This window comes from Volvox carteri, assembly GCF_000143455.1.
Source record: "Volvox carteri f. nagariensis unplaced genomic scaffold VOLCAscaffold_9, whole genome shotgun sequence".
Lineage (NCBI taxonomy): Eukaryota > Viridiplantae > Chlorophyta > Chlorophyceae > Chlamydomonadales > Volvocaceae > Volvox > Volvox carteri.
The window spans coordinates 1,072,249-1,090,410 of NW_003307552.1; the positions used below are offsets into that span (position 1 = coordinate 1,072,249).

Here is an 18,162-nt window from a genome sequence, read left to right on the forward strand (position 1 = left end):
AGGNCCGCCAGTGNCCGATTATCAGTGGACCTGCAGCCGGGTTCCACCGCCACCGCGCCTACAGCCTCCAGAGCACACGCCACCAGCAGCGCACCCGCCGCGCCGCTGTCAGCGCCGCCACCGCCGCCGCCGCCGCCAGCGGCGATCCCGCTGCCTGTGTGCGCGGAGCTGCTTAACGTCAGCTGTGATGGCGGCCTGCGGCCGCCGCCGCCAGCGGCGGCGGATGCCGGGCCGCCACCTCCACCACCGTCCGCCGGACCGCCACCGCCACCGCCACCGCCGCCGCCACGCAGCGGCCGCATCAGTGCTGCACAGCGGCTTGAAACGATGGAGGGTCCGAAGCAAAGCGCCTTGGCGGCACGAGCGAGTGATAGATCCTGTGGGGAGGGTGGGGGGCAGGGCGTAACGAGGAGCTTTCTCGCCCCTCTTCCTAAGGTGCCAGGGTTCACAGATCACCTGATCAAATCCCGGACACCGATATTAATTCATCCAAAAGAAGAGGGAACTCCACCAGGTTACCCGTGTAAAGTCAAGTCCCTTCTCGACAACCCCAGCTGGCCTCTAGCACAGCAAATTCCACATTATTTCGAACTTTCCCATCTGCGCAAACACGCACTGTTTCCTAGGCCATGGCTGTCTTGCAAAATCCTCTAGGTTCCCTTCCTTGCCTTTTCAGCCCCTCCCATCCCTTCCGCTCCCTCCTCTTGCCGCGTCCCCGCTGCCCTTCCACCGGCTCGCTTCTCAGCCGCTTCAGGACGTGTACTGTACATCTGCTCTGCATTTACCGTGCAGGACATGTATTGCATTTCATTCCAGTTTTTTACCTTTCCCTTCCTTTCCCTCCCCTTTCCTTCCCTTCCCTGTTCAGCACTGCCCCTCAGGGCGCTTCCCCCCTCCTTCCCCCCCCACCTCCGGGTCACACCCCGACAGCGGATCATCCGAGTCCGCAAGCAACGTTGACAGGGAGGGCGCCGCGCGGAGGCCGCTCCAGGGGGCTGTACGGCAGCACGAACACAACAGTACGGCACTCCGCGCATTATCAATAATAATAACAATTATCACAATCCTCAGGACAATGGCTGGCGTGTCGTGCGTTCAAGCCACAGGCGACCGTGCCTATCTTGTACTGTAGCTTTGGCACCGGTAATGCTGGAGGAAAGGGCTGTACAGGGACGGGAACCCGGGAAAGACTACCCAGGCACCAGCGGCGTGGAGAATGAGATCCAGATCCACAAGGGGAGGGACGGGACACACGCACGCACAAGCAACCAGCGTGCACACACCCCCGGGCCCCACCCCAAAAAGCCCTCCGCTGCCCCCACACCCCACACCTGCGCCCACTCTTGCCGCCGCCGGCGCCCACAGCCTTGTGAGCAGCCTGGCCGCCTCCGCCGCGACGCCGTCATGGCCGCAGCCGTACGCCGCCATCACCCGCCCCACCGCCGTCGGGATGCCCAAGAAGACCTCCGCCAGCGAGTGGCATGACACCAGCCGCTGGAGGGCCTGAAGGGGGGGAGGGGGGATAGAAGACGTGTGGAGGGAGGGAGAGTGCGGATTTGGGGGCGGGGCCATGGCACGTCGCTAAACGGTGATGACCAGAAACACATATTATATATCTTTTTTGTGGACAAAAGGACAGACATACAGAAGTACAGGTAGGTAGACAGATACCTTCACCAACGTGCAGCTTAGCAACGCGCTCAAAAAAGATACACATACACACGAAAAACCAGCACAGCACCGGTGGTATAGGGTAGAGGCCGGGTGAGGGAGTGTGTGGGGAAGAGGGCCTGCGGGGTGAGACACGGGGTTGCGCGCACTCTGGCAGTTGTGGCGGTGGGCGGGGGGGGCACGCACATGTACACGCCTGTGGCGGATGCCGTCGTCCCGTTTGCGCTCAGGGTTGGGGTTGGGGTTGGGGTTGGGGGGCTGCACAGCCTTTTGAAGCATCCAGCTTCAATAGGGGGAAGGACGTCATTCACCCCTCCGCAATCCCAAGATCCCTCCCGCTGCTCTGGGAGAGGAAGGTGGGAAGGCGGGAGACGCGGCCCCCCAAACCCCGCTGCCCCCCAGTGCCTCACACACACCTGCAGGGCCGCGATGCTCTGTTTGGCGTCGTCCGGGGACATGTGGCTGAGCGGCACGGGGCCGGGCACCAAGTCGGGGTGCAGCAGAGGCAACACACAAGACAACGCCTGCTCGTCCAGGCGGGTGCCGGCGGCAACGCCGGTGTACGGCACGGAGGCGTTGAAATCATGTACGGCATCCAGCATGGTTTCCGTGGCCTGCGCACGGGCAGCACCAATTAAGGACGGCAGCTTGCGAATGTTGTTCAGAACGAGTCGACTTTTAATTGGAAGACAGCTCCTTCCACACGTAAAGAGAAACCCATCCCGGTGGCGGTCAACTGAAATGTTGTGCCAGTGCCGTACTGAAATCACGACTTGTGAAGTTCAGCCCCAGTCACACCCAGTCTCACATCCAATGATATGTGGACATGTTAGGGTAGCAGGCGCAAACCCCGGGACACTGCGGCTCCATACCCCGGGGAGGGGGATATCCCCGCCTGCTGCTGCTGCTGCTGCTGCTGCAACCCAGGAAGTGTCCTCGCCTGCTTCAGTGTCCCTAGACCCCTCCCCCATCTCCCCTACCAAGTCTAACTTCCCCCCCCTTCCTAATCATGGCCTGTGCAGACAACCCCCCTCACCAGGCGCAACGCCACTGCCACACGAGTGCTCTCAGCGGCGGTAGCGCTGTTGAACTGCCCGGAGAGTACGACACCGGTTTGCGGCGGCGGAGGCGCCGCCGTTGCCGCTGTGTCTCCTCCGCCCTTGCTGTACTGCCGGTTTGACCGCGGGTGCTCGTGTTGCTGCGAGGTGGGGGATGTGAGTGCGGCCAGAGTGCTGGGTGTGGGGGAGGTGGATGAGAACTCGATTTCCGCCGAGTAGAACATGCGACCTGCACCGGTGCAGTGAGGCAGTGAGTCGAACGGAGGGGTTCAGGCGGGCCGTGTGGAAATAATGAATGGAGGCGTTCAGCACCGCACTGAGCCGCTGCTGCCTAACTTGAGCTGCTGCTGTCCCCCCACGCCACATCACATCACATCACATCACATCACATCACCACCACAAGTACTGCTACTATCGCTACTACCACCCTCTTGCATGTAACCCTTGTACAGTCCCAGCCTCTCTACGGACCTAGGCAATTGCTCACTTAACGTTTGCCTCGTACAACTCCCCATTTGCTGCTCTTGCACCTCGCCCTCCTCCCAGCCCCCTCCGTTAACCCCCTCCGTTAGCCCCTGCTCCACCCACCCGAGCTGGAGAGATGCGGCCAGGCCTCCCGGGCCCGGGCCGCCAGCTGCTCCACACACCACCGCTCGGTCTGGAGGGCGGGAAGGGGTTAAGGGGGGAGGGGGGGGAGGAAGACGAACCACTGACGATTAAGCAGAAGGGGAAGGGGAGTAAGGTAAGGTGAGGTGAAGTGGTTTCGAAACTTGTTACCAGAAACAGACAACGGACAACCGAATGTGGGCTGTCTTAGGTCATCTCGACATGGAGGTGGTCGTTGACAAGTGCCAAGGTAAAGCCCGCCCGCCGTCACATACAGCAATAACAAGATCGCCGAGCTCGCCGCTCCGTCCCAAACTCTCCCCCCACCCCACCCCCAGTCTCCCTCTTCCAGCCCGCTTCAGCTTTTCACTTCTTCATGGTTCATCTTGCCCCCGTAGCCCCCTCCCAGGGCCCCCCTCTCCTGCCGCACCTCTGCGTCCCTGTTCATGGCCGAGCAGTGGCAGGACAGAAAGGCCGCAGCTGATCCCACGATGGGGTCACCCGGCGGGGTGAACCCGGGCAGGACGGGAACTGGCCGACCGGCTGCGCACTGCGGCAACGGGGGAAGGGGGGAGGTGAATATGTGTAAGTGAGGTAGGAGGGGGTACGAGGGGAGAGAAGGGGAGAGCGGAGGGTGGGAAAGGGGACGATGCGAGCGGCGGTGCAAGCGGGGCGGGTGGCTGATGGCTTCCACCGGGGTAAGGAAGACCGGGAGTGGGCGAGGGGCGACAATGGTGGCGGCGGCGGCGGTGGATGACGAAGATGGTGGGGGGGGAGATGAGGGAAGGTCGGGGTGGTCCGGGGTGCGAGAGATCCTCAAATACCCATGCACCAAAGGATAGCAGCTCACACGCGTTGGAATCGCTAATAGTGCATCCGGCACATCCCGGCCCCGACGTTCCCCCTCAGGCCTCCCCTTTCCCCAGGCGCCACAACCCCGCTCCCACCCCCGCCCCACCTGCACCATATCCAGCAGTGCCGCTAGCACCCCGTCTCTAGCCGCCCCCGCCATGTACAGGGAGGGGGCCACACCGTCCGCCCACTCCACACCGAGCAGACCAGGCTCCTCAGCGAAACGGAGGAGAGCCGACACGCTCCTGCGGGAACAGCAGCACACACCCCAACAACAACAACCCCATTACCATCACCAGCAGCAGCGGCCATGCAAGATAAGACAAGACAAGAAACGCCGGGACGGCGGCAGTGGAGACTGAGTTCTGACGGGATAGGAAAGGAGGGAGAGGCGGAAAAGGGAAGATGATCAAATCGGGGTAGGCGGCCCGAAAGCGTGTGTGTGTTTTCCCTCCTCTCACCCCAGCAGCCGGCGCTCCTCCACGTCGTACGTCGTGGCGTCGCGTTCCAGCAGCCATGACCGCGTTATCGCCAGACGTCGCGGTGCCGTATGCGCGCCAGGACTGTACGACAACGAGGCCGCTGCTGCCGCCGCCGCCTGCTGCTGTGCCGTCGGGTCCAGGGAGGCCGGAGGTCGGCAGCGGACCTGCATTGCGGGCTCCAGGAAGGCCGCAAGCGGCGGCTGCGCGTCGTACCTGCCACAGGACACCCATATCATCGTGCGCGCAGCGTCAGCATTGTCGTATAGTGTCGTACAGCAGGACAGGTAACAGGGCAGCGGCAGTGCCCTGCTCCATTCTCGCACCCACTTGCCCAGGCCCATGACAGGCAAGTCCCGCCTCACCAGCCCCAACCCACCGGGCCTTTTCGTTCCAGCCCCAGCGGGCCAATCCCTCCCCTCCCCTCCCCTCCCCTTCACCCTCACCTGGTACATAGCCGGGCCACCTCCCACTCCGCCACGGGCGCCTCCCCGGGTGCGCTCAGCGCCTGCCTCTCACCACGTGCCACCGCCTCAAGTAGGGCTGAGGGACTTGAGCCGCTGGCGTGGTCAGCTGGGAGCGGGTGTGAGTGTGTGAGTGTGTGAGTGTGTGGGTGTGTGGGTGTGTGAGTGTATGAGTGTGAGATTGTGTGCGTGTGGGTGAGTGCCTCCCCGCGCAAGGAAGGCGCCCGGGTATGAGGGAGTGATCCCTAGGACAGCGCTACCGCCGCGGAGAGGCGGGTGAGGGAGTGCGCGCGTGTTTGATAGACACTGGCGGGGTACGCGCGGGTGGGATTTAAAGGAGAGCAACCGGAGGTGAGAGCACCGGAGGTTGCGGACCCACGGAAACTCTCAGACACAACTGGCTCCCCCCTCTCTCCAACAACCCGTGCTACCCCCGCATTGGGAGTCCCGTGGGGCAGTCTCCCCTCCGCCACCGTTCATGGCTTCTACCCCTGTGTGGGCCCCTGCAGGTCACACCGCTTCGAGCTGCCAGGCCCCTACATCCATCCCCAAACAATTCCATTGGCCCCTCCCTCCTTCCCCTTCCCACATCCCCCCAGCACCCACACACGCCCCAGCCGCGCCGCCACCCACCTACGATATTCAGACCCAGCCGCTTCTGCGCCGTGGCTGCCATGTGCCCCAGCACCACGTCCCGCTGCCGGCACGCCAGCAGGCGGGGAGCCCGACTGGTGCGACCGAACACGGCAAAGGGGCCCTCGGGGGTGGGTGCCAGGCCGTAGGAGGAGGTGGTGGACAGGCCGCCGCCACCCGCACCCCCCACCCCTCCTCCGTCCATGTTGCTGTGAAGGGGCTCCGGAACCAGGGGCGCGAAGGCCACGGAGCTCATGAGGCAGTAGTCCAGGCGCCACGTGGGGCAGCCTGATGGCGCGGGAGCATGTGTGTGGGGAGGGGGGTTCAGCTTCCTGACACTCCTGCCCTTAGCGGTATTTCGAGAGCGGCGGACCGCATGCAGTGGACGCCGTGCTACGGCCCTGCGGAGCCACGACACCAGGTGGGGAGTATCATAGTTCTTGTCCTTAATACTTTTATTTTGATCTCCATCTTCTCCATCGTCCCCACCCCTCCGGTCGCTCTGAGAGAACTAATTTTTTTCCGCCACATCCCGCGAGTCCGTTGGCCGTTGGCGGTTCACCGTTGTAGTAACTTAACCAGTACCCATATACATGTATATATTAGTAGCCATATGTATCACCTCCTCACCCTCCATGTCCACCAGCTCCAGGCCGTACCCCGTGACCCTCAGCGTGGTGGGTCGCCAGTGCCCCCCCGACCACTCGTACCCGGGGAAGTGGTCTGGGGAGCTGCGGGAAAACACAGCAGGGCAGTGCGGTGTGTTGTGGGTCACCCCTTACGCAAACTTACTGTGCTGCAGAGCGGTGGTCCAGGACCGCAGCGTGTTAACTAGCAGGAAACGGAACGTAGCCCCGAAGGTGGAGGTGGAGATACAGGTGGAGATGGAGGTGGAGGTGGGGATAAAACGCGATCGGGTTCTGGCCGTGCATACAGCAAGAGAGTGATGCATGCAAGCCAGGGGTAAAAACCGACCCAACAAGACAGGCGCATGCGGGGTGGCGGGGAAAGCGGGAAGGCGGATCACCATCAGATAGCTGTCGCGCCGCCGAACAGCTCCCCATCAGACATCTGAACACCTCTCCCAGCAGCAACTGAATCCCAACCGAATCCCAGGAACTGAATCCCGACAACTAAATCCCAACTGAATCCCAACTGAATCCGAACGCCCCACAATGGAGATGAGGCGTGCGAAACCCAGCGGGGCGCAGCCGCAGTGATGGCGATTGCAGTGGGTGCACCCTCCTAAGCCCCACCCTCCGCTCTCCCCCCTCAGGCCCCCCGTTCACCCTATCAGTCGTGGGGCGGATCCACATCTCCCCCGCAGGTGGCCGGACGCAACCGAATGGAACAAGTCCGTGAGCAGGCGGGCGCGGTGGCTGCAGCTGAACTTGATGGGCTTGAACTTGCTCTGAAGGGTCCGCGGGGAGGGCAGGATTGGGGGTTCAAGGGCGGGGCCCGGTGAGGGTTCGTGGGGGCGGCGGGAAGCGCATCAGAGCGCGCGCGGAATAGAGGGCGGCTCGAATGGGGTAGGGTGAGGGATCGGTGAAAAAAGGGTTCGGGGCCAGCGGGGAGGGCTGATGCGGATATTGTGTGTATGTGTGTGTGTGTGTTTTACACGTTGAGTTGCGTTACCCTTCGAAAGTGTAAGTTATTGAGTTAGATAGTAACACTGCAGGACGAAAGGAAAGAGGGACGGTGGGGGATGGAGGCAAGGTAGGTTTCGGGCGGCGATCAGGTGTGGCTGAGTATGTATTGAAAGTTGAGAAGCTTTGGACAAAGAGGCACGGAATGCTGGAAACAGCCCTGCGGGTAAGCATTTACCGGGGTAAGCAGGAAGAATTGTTAGGGGGCCTGCACTGCTGCTGCTGATTTGCTGACGTAAGATTGAGGCGTGAAGGCGCGGCATTCACGTGGCAGCTGCAGGGCCGTGGGTTTCAAAACGGGTGAAGGCGGAGGAGCCGGTGATCAGCGCGGGTTCAGTTTATCCGCGCTGGGACGGCCCGCACCTTTTTGTCCTGCCTTGCGCAGATTGTGAACTCGCCCTCTGCCTCGTTGCCAGTCCCGATGGAAATGCTTTCAATGTCGGAGTCCCCCGAAAAAGCGTAGGTGTTTGTGATAGCCATTCCGCTTTCAGGGTTCTGTGTGACAACGGCATCCGGCGTGATGCACAAGATCCGCCGATATTTCCCTCTCCAGCTATGCTTCGTAACAACATATCGGGCGAGACAGTTAGCAGGCTTTTGCTGTGGCGCGGAGTGCCAGTTTAGTAGGTCCATCCTAACGAGCGAGCCTCCTACTTCCGAGACCCCTACTGAACCAAAAATCTTTTTCCTACTTCATCTGTTGCTATGCCACTGTCCAAGGTGCTTTACCGATTGTAATTTTCTTTGAGCAGCTAACTTGCCCAACGGTTGAGATGTTTATATACGAAGTTATTACATCTCAGTAGGAAGCTTGACTCATTTCGCATACGTGTGCCACTTGTACATGATCTACAGGGATTGCGCCTTTCCCTTCATCAACCGCCTGAGAAGTGCCGTACCGTAACTGCCACCCAACGCTACCCAAGTCTCCAACCCTACACCTCAGTTCCATAGCACCGTGCAGGCAAGATAAACGAGAATGAAATAACACAGCCAACATCGTTCTCAACCTATGTCCAGTATCGCTCGAGCCGAAACGACGACACCTCAAGCCTGCAGCTGCGCAACCTCACGCGTCTGCAGCAGCTGCGGCTTCGCAATGATAGCGTCAATAAGGCCATACTCAATGGCCTCTTGCGGCGACATGAAGAAATCGCGATCGGTGTCCTTCGTTATGGTCTCCATCGACTGGCCTGAGAACTGAGCCTGGAATTAGGAAAAAATACAGCGCATAGCATTACCATATTGCGCGAGTTTCTCATATAATAGTTCCAATAAGCCCAGTTCAACCTTAAGTCTGGGCCGAATCTCCCTAGCACGCCACATCGTACCAACTACATAATCTGTGCATCCTCGGTTTCCCGCCCCTCCCTCCACCGTATAACCCTCTCCCACACGCCGCATGCCCTCCAGTTGTCTCAATTGGAACTCGGACATCGACGTCCTATGCTACACAATAGGAGCAAGCTCATCCTTACGGCCGAACCTCAGTCAAGCCCAACCCCGCTCTACTAATTTGTGTGTAAGCCCCACCCATTCCTGACCTCGGCAGCCCGCATGCACTCACCAAGTAGCCGTTGAGCGTTAGCTTGTGGTGCAGAATCTCGTTGGCCTGGATCTCAATATCTGTGGCCTGGCCCTGGGCGCCACCCAGCGGCTGGTGAATCATGATGCGGCTGTTGGGCAGGCTGTAGCGCTTGCCTTGCTGGCCCGAGGTCAGGATGAAGGCACCCATGGAGGCGGCCATGCCGATGCAGCAGGTGCTGACATCGGGGCGGATGTGGCGCATTGTATCGAACACCGCCATGCCTGCAGAAGGGGAAGACGCGGGGAACGGAAATTAGAGGACGCAGCAGCGATCGAAGAAAGGGAGGACGGGAAGTGAGGGGAGCGAGACCAACAACAAACGATGGAAAGCAGATGACCAGATACTGACAGAAAGATACTGCAGGAATATTTGTAATTAAACGGAAAGAGGGAAGAGCAGTACGGGACGCGAAGCGCATCCACACCGGCACTGGAGACCCTGGGATGCGGATGAGCAGTGATGACGTTAGTTCGGCCGGTAGGGGGGACGGAAACGCTGGGGAGGGCGGACTAACGGGGTAAGACGGGAAGGGCTGTTTAGGTGGCTGTGACTGAGAGCGAACGCAGAACCCCTGTCCCCACCTGGTAACAATCGGAGGGAAGAGACGGCCGACGGGAATCCCAATACCATCCACGGCCCCTTCGTCCTGGCAGTAGCAACCCACTGCGCCGCGGCCCGCTTTGCAGGACCCTACCGTGACGCGCTGACGACTAGAGAAATCCCTTACCTGCTGTAACGGAGCCACCCGGCGAGTTGACGTACATGGTGATGTCCCGCTTGGGGTCCACGGAGTCCAGGTACAACAACTGAGCCACCAGCAGGTTGGCCATATCGTCATCCACTGCACCGCCCAGGCGCACGATACGCTGCAGGGACCAAAGCAACAAAACCAACCCACGACAGTTGAGCGCCTAGGGCTCTAAGACGGTGCGAAGGCGTTCACCTTCTGTGTAGCAGGTGGAGTGTGTGAAGCGCAGGAAGGGCAGGATAGGGTGGTCTGTGGCAAGGCTCGAGTCCCCCAGGGCTGAAAGAGTCGTACCTGCTGGAACAGTTGCGACACGACGCCCTGGAAGCGCTCAATCACTAGCGGGTTAGGCGGAGGTGGACCCTGGCAGATAACAGGGGGATGCGGGTCGCGCGATGATACCGCAAGCCTGCAACCATGGGATGTGAGGACCGAACCACAGCGCCAGGTTACCATGTTGTGCCTGGACGAAGCATTCCTATGTGCGTTACGGTGTGAAGTGCGCAATGAAGGGGCAAATGGTAGTGCAAGACGCCGCCCTAGTAGTAGGACGTGGTGCAGTTGGCCGTCAGGATTGGGCAGCAAGATCAGCCATTGTTTAAGCCAGATCATTTGTAGTATTCACAGGCCAGTTGTAACTTACTTCACCTCCGACGATGGGACCCAAAGCTGAGCCCTTGGCACCGTCGCCCGCCGGCTACGTGTTGTCCGCGCCGATGCAGCCGCGGAGCACTTGCTTTGGAAAACCAGCTGAGACATTCTCAACAAGGCGTCAAGCAAGTTGCTGGTAGCGAAGGCCAAGTATAGTCGACTCTCACCCACACGGCGTATCCCCTCACCGGTATGGTCAGGCCTATACTAATACCCGACGGGAATATTGTGTTTCCGTAACACTGCACACCGAACCCAGCAATCGAGAAAGGCAAGCTGGCGGAAAATCGTACTGAACTAAATCGTGCATATTGGAAAGTTTCCAGCACGCATGTGCAGTCTCTTGTAAATCTTCAATAATATTCGAATAAAACGATAAGGCGAAGTGCTGCTTGTAAGGCAAACCAAGGCGAAATCCTTTCCCAAAGGACGTGCTCCTTCTGCAAGACGTTGTGTTTTTGTCTTGTTTCACGCCACTGTAGTGTCTACTCCTCTGTTATTTAGGATTATAGAACTGTCGGTGTTAGCAAGGTAGCCGTAAGAGCTGACGGCTTCAGCTTGACGCCGGACCCATGGAGAAGCATCACTTGCTCCGTCGTGACCCTAACTGGCACCCAAACGGTTGTAACCTATGCGGTCAGGTGCGTAGAACGGAACTGTTTCACGAGAGGCGAGCAGCTGGAAACCAATCTGAACGCTATGCCGTCCGCGCAGCTCGGTCACCAAGCGGCGAATTGCCCGAATGGAACCATCAACTGGAGGCAGATCTATGGCGATGAGGCATTTATCATGCGGCAGCCCATATATTACTCCGACATCCAAGAACGCATACAGTTAAAGGAAGACGGTATGAAGGACCTTGAAGCAAGAGCACAAGCATACGCCAAGGTGCGTCTTTCCCAAGGAGTGTGCTAGGATAAGGGGTGGTGCGCGACAGCAGGGCTTGGTGGGCCCAGCACCGGGGGGGCTAGGGGTCCAGGGAAGAGGGGGATCAGGTCAGTCGCACGAATAGCGCCGCCAAGCTGGCATGTTTGACCATTCGGGTGACAGGGGATTCCCTACGGCTTTACCGCTTTTGTCCACCACTTGCAGACCAAGGCAGAGGAGCTGGGCCTCAACTGGGCTGAGATCATGGCGAGGGCTGAGGAGTTGCGCAACAAGGACCCTTCGGAGGTCATTCCCAAAGTGGCGGCAGCGGCAGGTGCGGCGCAGGGTTCTGGGGTACGGTAGAGGCAGGACACAGGAGGGGCGTGCAGCCTGGGCGAGGAGGGAGCTGGGGGTGGCGGGGCGGGGCAGGGACGATGGCAGGGTAAAGGGGGCTGGGATTGCTGGGCCCAATGATTTAGGTGGGATCCGTGGCGTTGCAGGCATGGTAGGGGGGGTATAGACATACGTGGCAAGGTGTGGTACGGCCAGAGGTGCCCCGGGGGGTTGTTCAGGCGGTTACTGTGTTGCGAGGTAACCCGTTTCAGGCCCGTTGTGGATCAAGGGTTATGCGAGACTGGGGGGCCTGCAGAGTCAGGCTTCCATGCCAGTTTGCGTTCTACATTTCCTCAACCCCCTTTTCCCTCTGGATGTAACATCCCTTTTCCTTTGCCGCAGGCGACGAGCTTCCGCCCGGCTGGGCCGTGGCGACGGACCCCAACGGCCGACAGTACTTCTGGCACAAGAAGACACAGAAGGTGCAGTGGGAGCGGCCCACAGAGGACACCCCCATCAGCTGACGCCCGGAGAAAATGGGAGGAACGGAGATCGGCGAGGTGGCGCCGTGCAGGGAGGGTACAGATGCGGGGACCTGCCCTGGCGAGTGGCCCTGCCAGGTGGTGCCCTTCCTCTCGTTACGGGCCTCGACAGCCATTGGCCAGACCCCGGAGAACGTTTGTGGAGCGGACCGTTGCTGCATCAGCGGTGCACTGCTCCTCCTTTTTTGCATCTCCCAAGGTCCCCCTTGGGGTGCGGTGGGAGTCGGCACGCGCACAGGTCGTGGCATCTCGTCAAGCGTGTGGTTGCTGCTGCAAGTGCCAGCGTCGTTTGAAACAATATTTGGGACATTGGGCAATTGCCACTTTTGGGAGAGCAGCAGGGAGAGGAGGGGGAACTAACGGATTATGCGAGACGGGTGCTACTGTGGGCAGTGCCTGCTTTGCATACTCAGCACGAACGGTAGGAAATACGGGACGCCTAATGAATGGATACACCGACAAAGTTGACCGGGGCAGGGTCATGCAGACTTGCTCGTTGCTGTTGCAAAGCTGGTATACGTTTTAAAGTATGGACATAGCTTAACGGAATAATCCGCGTGGAGGCTCTGCTTTGACAATTGGATGCGCTGGATCTTCGAGACACTCGTGACTTTAGCATGGCTTTAGAGTACAACTCAATCCTGCGTCTTCATGACGGCCTGCATACTTCAGTTTTAACGGGCACCTTGTCACTTTGTAGATAGAGGACATCAGGGTAATGTGACGACGCGCATGTACAGGAAGGACGGACAGACGACCTGCAAGCGCTTGCTGACCATGGGGCCTAAGACACGATCATGCGTGTTTTACAGGGAAGCTCAGGAAGTGGGCACCGGTATGTTGCGTCCTGTGCCCTTTGTGTGCTGGGGCACTGAGCACTGCATGTGCAATTTGGATGCTCATCGGATGCTAAGTGTTTACGTGCCAGGTCTCCAGGTCTCCTTCGCAAGAGGCGCCGGACAGCCGCGAGTAGAGAAGCCGGAGTGCCACCGCGTTACTAGGTTGAGAACCGTATTTGGGCTACTTGCCTGGAGGTGGCGACCCAGTTAGTCCCCGGAGAGGTTACCCCACTGCGGGCTAACGACCCATACCCACGTCGCAGAGATTGGTTGTCGGTTACCGGGTGGTGCATCCAGGAGGGATGAGGCATTATGCCAGACGCAACATTTTCTCACCCCACAACAACACTGTCCAGCAGCTACCAGCACTAAAGCCCTAGCCGACCTCTGTTCAACGTGTTTCAACTTCGGACCCGTGTCCGGTATTATAATCCTTCTTCCTACGACACGTCTCAAGCCGTTAACCACCGGGCCACGTGCAATCCATGTCCTTTGCAATTGGCTTACCTGCAACCCTGCCATGCCGCCAGGCCCTGGGCAGTGCATCTACAGTGTGTCCACCTCACCAGTGTACTACCCGGGTGCTTCAGCCGAGCTGCCCGAACAGCTCCCTACCTCATCCCACGTTGATCTTTGGTCCAAACAAAATGTGAGGACAGGACTCTGTCCTCACAGCCGCTGCCGCCAGTTGCACGATAAGCAGCTAGCGCGGCTAGCCGTTCGGTTCTCAGCGTAGCATCAGCCGCTTCTGAACGCACGAAGGACCGGAACGCCTGCTTCGTGAGCGCCTTGCGCCTTGCGTCGTCGGTGAACTCGGACCACAGGTCCATGAGGTGCATGTTATAGTCGTCTAGCTGCGCCATCTCCTCCGTGGTGAAGTGGAGGCCGTCAGTGCGCGCCACCAGCACCGATCCCAAGCCTTGGACCTGCACACGTATCGGTGCAAAACCTTTTGCCCGGTGCGGTAATGTCGAAGGGGAGGTGGGACAGAGAGAGGGGCGGTCAGGAAGGGGATTGGCTCACAGGTGGCGGCAACAGAGTCGAGGGCCAGCCAGGCATACAAGCTGACAATCATCTCGCAAACCGAAGGGGTCAGGGCAACCTGTCAGGGCAACCATCCAGACAGCTGCAGCAGCGGTATATCCACCCACCCACAACCAAACGAACACACTAGCTGGAGCAGCAACGGGTGAGCTAAGGCGTGCGCCTTGAAACAAGCTGCCTGGCTGATAAGCGCGTCGGCGACATCGCCGCCTTGATGTAAATAAAACTTCAGGTGCCCACCCGGAGAGGACTGTAACAGAATTACCATGGCACCAAGGTAGCGCGTAAGATGCGTGGCGGAAGTCCTGGGGCTGGCACGCGGACAACTTTACCAAAGGAAGCAGTACAGTTGCATGTGTGTATTCCGCTCTCACCTGATACCGGGTCGACCAGGAGGTACACAGCTATGCTGCGACCCCCCGGTACTGGTTCTGACCACGGTGTGAGCTCCAGTAGCGCCAGTGGCAGACCCAACATCGTCGCCACCTCGCACCGCTGCCAGCCTGCCGGCAGGTTGCCGGTTGCCGCCGCGGTCCGCAGGCCCCTGACGACCTGCGCTGTACCATTACTCTGGTATGCAAATACGTCGGTGCAGGCCGGAAGTATAACAGAGCCGTGCAAATATACAGCAGCTACCGTTCCTGGAGGCAGCTCAGTCAGGTTGTTGGGCCAGGCCCACACTCCGCCGGGCCAGCCCGCCACAGCTGCGGGCGGACTGAGCAGTCGTACGGGCAGGCGACCGTTGTCCTTCATGGGACCCAGCACTGTCCCGATGGCCCCATTGAGCTCTTGCACGGAGGAGAGGCCGCCCAGTCGCACCACGCTGCCGACTGGCGGCAGCCGGGTGCCCGTGGCCTGAGGGGCAGACACAGAGGTTCGTGTAGGTTTTACATGATGATGGTGGCTGGCCGAGTACGACACGGGCGCCCTCTCTTACCTCCCTGGATCCGCTAAGGTCGTTCATCCGGGGCAGCAGCAAACGGCCTAACGGTCGATCTGGGGCTAGCTCGGCCCGTTAGTCTGCCGCGGTTCGGGCTCGAACCCCGCCGTGTGCAGCACGGGACGTTGCAGGGACTAGCCTTGGGGGGCCGGTGTCCAAACAACTCGCGCGATAATGTGAAGTGTGAAGGGTGGGACGGTGGGAATGGGCGCGGGGAACGCAAACACTAATGTGTAAGAAGCGTGCTGGCCAGTGCGCGCAGTTGCGTCAAAGGCCAAAGGCTGGCTGCGAACGTTGAGTGCACCGAGACGTTCGTACTGGCTCGAATAAGCTGATATGGAGCATAACCTTGAACGCCTTGAGCATTAACAGCTCGAACCCTTCCGTTAGAGAATCGTTGAGCGCATGTTGTAACCCGTGCTTAACCCGTGCCAACCCGTGTTGCATGACTTCCTGCTCGATACAGTTAAAGCCTTTCAAATCATTTCGACTCGATTATGGGGAAGTATGCTAATGGGATCAATTTGAGACGCATTAGCCGGGCCCTGATTGCTATCATTGAAAAGGCTGAACTGCTGGGCCCCATGCAGCGGCTGCTGTTACATCTTTGGCCTCCATACCATAATCTCAAAGAGGAGCATGTGCTGTGCGCACTGCCAATCATGGCTGATCGCCAGGCAGCTGCTGCGAAGTATGTCCCTTTGGCAGTGCGCAGCTCCGCACCTGCGATTGATGTGTGCCGTACATAGTTGGTGACACACCCCTGTCCCGGCAGTGAAACTTTCGGTATTGACATACGAGGATATCCATGACAGTAGACGAACACCTACCCTGTTAAGTCTACACGGAAATATTGCAGGTGAACGTAGAGTATGACCTGCCATGGCTGCGACTAAAAGCGAAACTTATGATGTGCCCTTAAGGATTCGTGAACAATAGAAGATAGGTACAGCAAGTTATATAGGTGGTTGCCAATTGTAAAAAACTTAGGTAGTGAAGCCAGTGTAAGATGCCAAAGCGCACGACTCTTACTTTCACAAGCGAGGACGGACCCCGCGTTGACTCAACCAGGCTTTATGTGTACCATTGCAAGTATTCAGGGCGTCATGCTTTTACGATAGGTATGCCCGCACATCTAGCTTGTACTACCGCAGCGGCGTGACCCTGCCGTCCCAACAGCACACCAACAAACGCAGATGTGGACTTGAGGAAAATGCCACGGCGCCGAACGGACGGCGCGTATGTCGTCAACACGGACGAGCACACGGTGAAGCTCTACACCACCGACGGGGGTGTGAAATTCATCAAGCGGTGAGCGAACACTGTCTCCGATAGGACATCAGCGGCCCGGGAAGCTAATACCGGACTCTAGTCCAATGCCCTACATGTCCCCACTCGCCGGGCGTGTGCAGTCCGGCGGTCGAGCAGTTGAGGCGTGCCTCCGGCGGGAGGTGATCATGGCTCGCCGCCTAATGACATTCGGCCTCTCCCTCCCTTTCCCCCCCCCCTCCCTCGCAGTCAGAACGGCACCGTGGAAAAGCAGTACCGTCTGAACCTGGGCCAGCTGCCCATCGCCTACAAGAGCGACCTCAACAGCAACCTACTATACATCATGGACGGGGCAGTCACCACCTACAGCAACCAGAACGCACGCAGGGCGGTGAGCCTCAACACAACGCGTCTAATGATGTCGATCACTGGGGAAAGGGGCTCTCGCGTGTCGCTAGGTGTGCCTCCCCCAGCATGGGTGGCCTTCAGCGTCTTCACATGCTCCCTAGAGTTCCCTCATGGCCGTGGCCGTTGGTGTCTGGAGAGCAGCAGCGAACAGTGAAAGCACCGCGGCCCTTGCAGGAACCCTCGGAGGTCCTCTTGCTGGTTCCGCTTTAAAACTCAGACCCCTACTCCAAGCACCGTCATTCCGGACCACCTTGCTGGTCCTCTTTCTCTACCTTCCTTCGTCCGTCCGTTCTTCCCTTTCAGGGCCGGCTGCTCGTACCCCCTTGCATCAGCCGCTCCGAGCGAAGTGGGCTAGTGGAGATGAGGTTGGAGCTGGAGGACCGGTCACACCGCTGCACACTATCTCGGGTCACCGCTGACGTGGTGCGGGTGCACGTAACGGGCCTTATGGCCAACGATGCGGTACACGAGGAACTGTTCGACCTATTCGCCAAGGTGAGTGCGTCGGATGCAATGAAGGGGCAAGAGCACGCTTGCATAGGTCGACGGGTATGAAGTGGTGTACAAGCAGGAAACATGACACCGGTGCGGATGGAGGGGACGCCCTTACTCCTGTCTACTATCCAGCGCACATTGCCTTCCCGATCCTCTCCCCTCTGCTGTGCCGCCTTTTCCGCTACTCTTGCCACAGGTTCTCAACGTACGGCTCTCTCAGCTTGATATTCGGAGGGCGAAGAGCAGCCGCAACCGCATCATGACCGTGGAGTCACTCACCCCGGAGCAGGTAGGGGCCAGGGGGTTCAAAGCGGGAAGTTGCTTTGAGGGGGGTTCCTGACAGACCCATGGGACTGATGAGGTTGTCGCCTCCGCTGAGCCAAGTGCCCTGTCCAATTCTCAACATGCAGATCTACGAGCGGTTACGTGAGGCGCTCAAGAAACAAGCCACGGAGCGGGCGGAGAAGCGGCAGCGGCGGCACATGTAATTTTGGCAGGGGTTATGGCAGTAGTGACGCTTGTGGGTTGGATTGGGAGCAATAGATGGCAGATACAGATACACACCTAAGAAGGGATGTGAAGTATGTGTACATAAGGCAGTTCGTCATGTTGTTTTGGTTGGTTTTCATCGTTTACTTGTTTCAGGTGCTGAGGCTGATGGTGCACGTTTTAACCAGTGACGTGTGTAAATATCCACAATCTTTACTAATTCCCAGCAGTGAACGTTGAGTCAGTGTAGTAAGGGTTGAGTCACAGGTTTTGGTAAAAATGATTAGATTACATAGTCATACTGGATGTTGGATTTACGAATAGCTACCAAACATAACAAAGTTCGGATCTGTTTCATGGTCAGAAGTCAACACATAAACCCTCAGTATATGCCTGCTATTCAACCTTGCCCGAAGCCACTTGCGCAGCAATAATAGCCATCACAAGTTCACTCTGTTCGCTAATTGTCAGTCGCAGCCCTGACTGGAAACCTGCCTTTTCAGACGCTTTCAGTCGGCACTTATCCTGCTTAGGAAACACACA

The 18,162-nt window shown here is 58.9% G+C and overlaps 5 protein-coding genes across 5 annotated transcripts in view; 2 read left to right on the top strand and 3 right to left on the bottom strand.

Annotated features, from left to right (window-relative positions):
• The window catches only part of dnj52 (molecular chaperone), a gene marked incomplete at both ends in the record, with an annotated part of 24,272 nt that extends 16,383 nt beyond the window's left edge, over positions 1-7,889 (bottom strand). The window contains 16 exons of the mRNA XM_002948288.1: positions 54-377; positions 910-995; positions 1,332-1,503; positions 2,088-2,285; positions 2,708-2,958; positions 3,318-3,387; positions 3,766-3,885; positions 4,294-4,432; positions 4,649-4,791; positions 4,834-4,882; positions 5,113-5,239; positions 5,764-6,051; positions 6,394-6,494; positions 7,053-7,174; positions 7,645-7,683; positions 7,773-7,889. Of these exons, the coding sequence (XP_002948334.1) occupies positions 54-377; positions 910-995; positions 1,332-1,503; positions 2,088-2,285; positions 2,708-2,958; positions 3,318-3,387; positions 3,766-3,885; positions 4,294-4,432; positions 4,649-4,791; positions 4,834-4,882; positions 5,113-5,239; positions 5,764-6,051; positions 6,394-6,494; positions 7,053-7,174; positions 7,645-7,683; positions 7,773-7,889 (2,346 nt within the window). The remainder of the gene's footprint in view (positions 1-53; positions 378-909; positions 996-1,331; positions 1,504-2,087; positions 2,286-2,707; positions 2,959-3,317; positions 3,388-3,765; positions 3,886-4,293; positions 4,433-4,648; positions 4,792-4,833; positions 4,883-5,112; positions 5,240-5,763; positions 6,052-6,393; positions 6,495-7,052; positions 7,175-7,644; positions 7,684-7,772) is intronic.
• Positions 7,890-8,188: 299 nt separating this feature from the next.
• Positions 8,189-10,622, bottom strand: VOLCADRAFT_80119 (uncharacterized protein). Its single transcript, XM_002948289.1, has 5 exons — positions 10,386-10,622; positions 10,037-10,151; positions 9,725-9,863; positions 8,977-9,218; positions 8,189-8,615 (listed from the first exon to the last, which is right to left on the bottom strand). The coding sequence occupies exons 1-5, from the start codon at positions 10,499-10,501 to the stop codon at positions 8,457-8,459; spliced, it is 771 nt and encodes a 256-aa protein (XP_002948335.1). The 5' UTR covers positions 10,502-10,622; the 3' UTR covers positions 8,189-8,456.
• Positions 10,623-10,747: 125 nt separating this feature from the next.
• VOLCADRAFT_103815 (uncharacterized protein) lies at positions 10,748-12,142 on the top strand. Its single transcript, XM_002948145.1, has 4 exons — positions 10,748-11,034; positions 11,108-11,281; positions 11,486-11,594; positions 11,996-12,142. Exons 1-4 carry the CDS (start codon positions 10,966-10,968, stop codon positions 12,115-12,117), a joined length of 474 nt encoding a protein of 157 aa, XP_002948191.1. The 5' UTR covers positions 10,748-10,965; the 3' UTR covers positions 12,118-12,142.
• Positions 12,143-13,585: 1,443 nt separating this feature from the next.
• On the bottom strand, positions 13,586-15,705 carry VOLCADRAFT_88577 (uncharacterized protein; the record flags this gene model as incomplete). The annotated part of the gene is made up of 4 exons (XM_002948290.1): positions 13,586-13,900; positions 14,126-14,148; positions 14,393-14,873; positions 15,682-15,705. 4 exons carry the CDS (start codon positions 15,703-15,705, stop codon positions 13,586-13,588), a joined length of 843 nt encoding a protein of 280 aa, XP_002948336.1.
• Positions 15,706-15,774: 69 nt separating this feature from the next.
• Positions 15,775-17,834, top strand: VOLCADRAFT_103816 (uncharacterized protein). Its single transcript, XM_002948146.1, has 6 exons — positions 15,775-16,079; positions 16,155-16,269; positions 16,477-16,618; positions 16,939-17,130; positions 17,327-17,419; positions 17,541-17,834. Exons 1-6 carry the CDS (start codon positions 15,968-15,970, stop codon positions 17,616-17,618), a joined length of 732 nt encoding a protein of 243 aa, XP_002948192.1. The 5' UTR covers positions 15,775-15,967; the 3' UTR covers positions 17,619-17,834.
• The last annotated feature ends 328 nt before the right edge of the window (positions 17,835-18,162 follow it).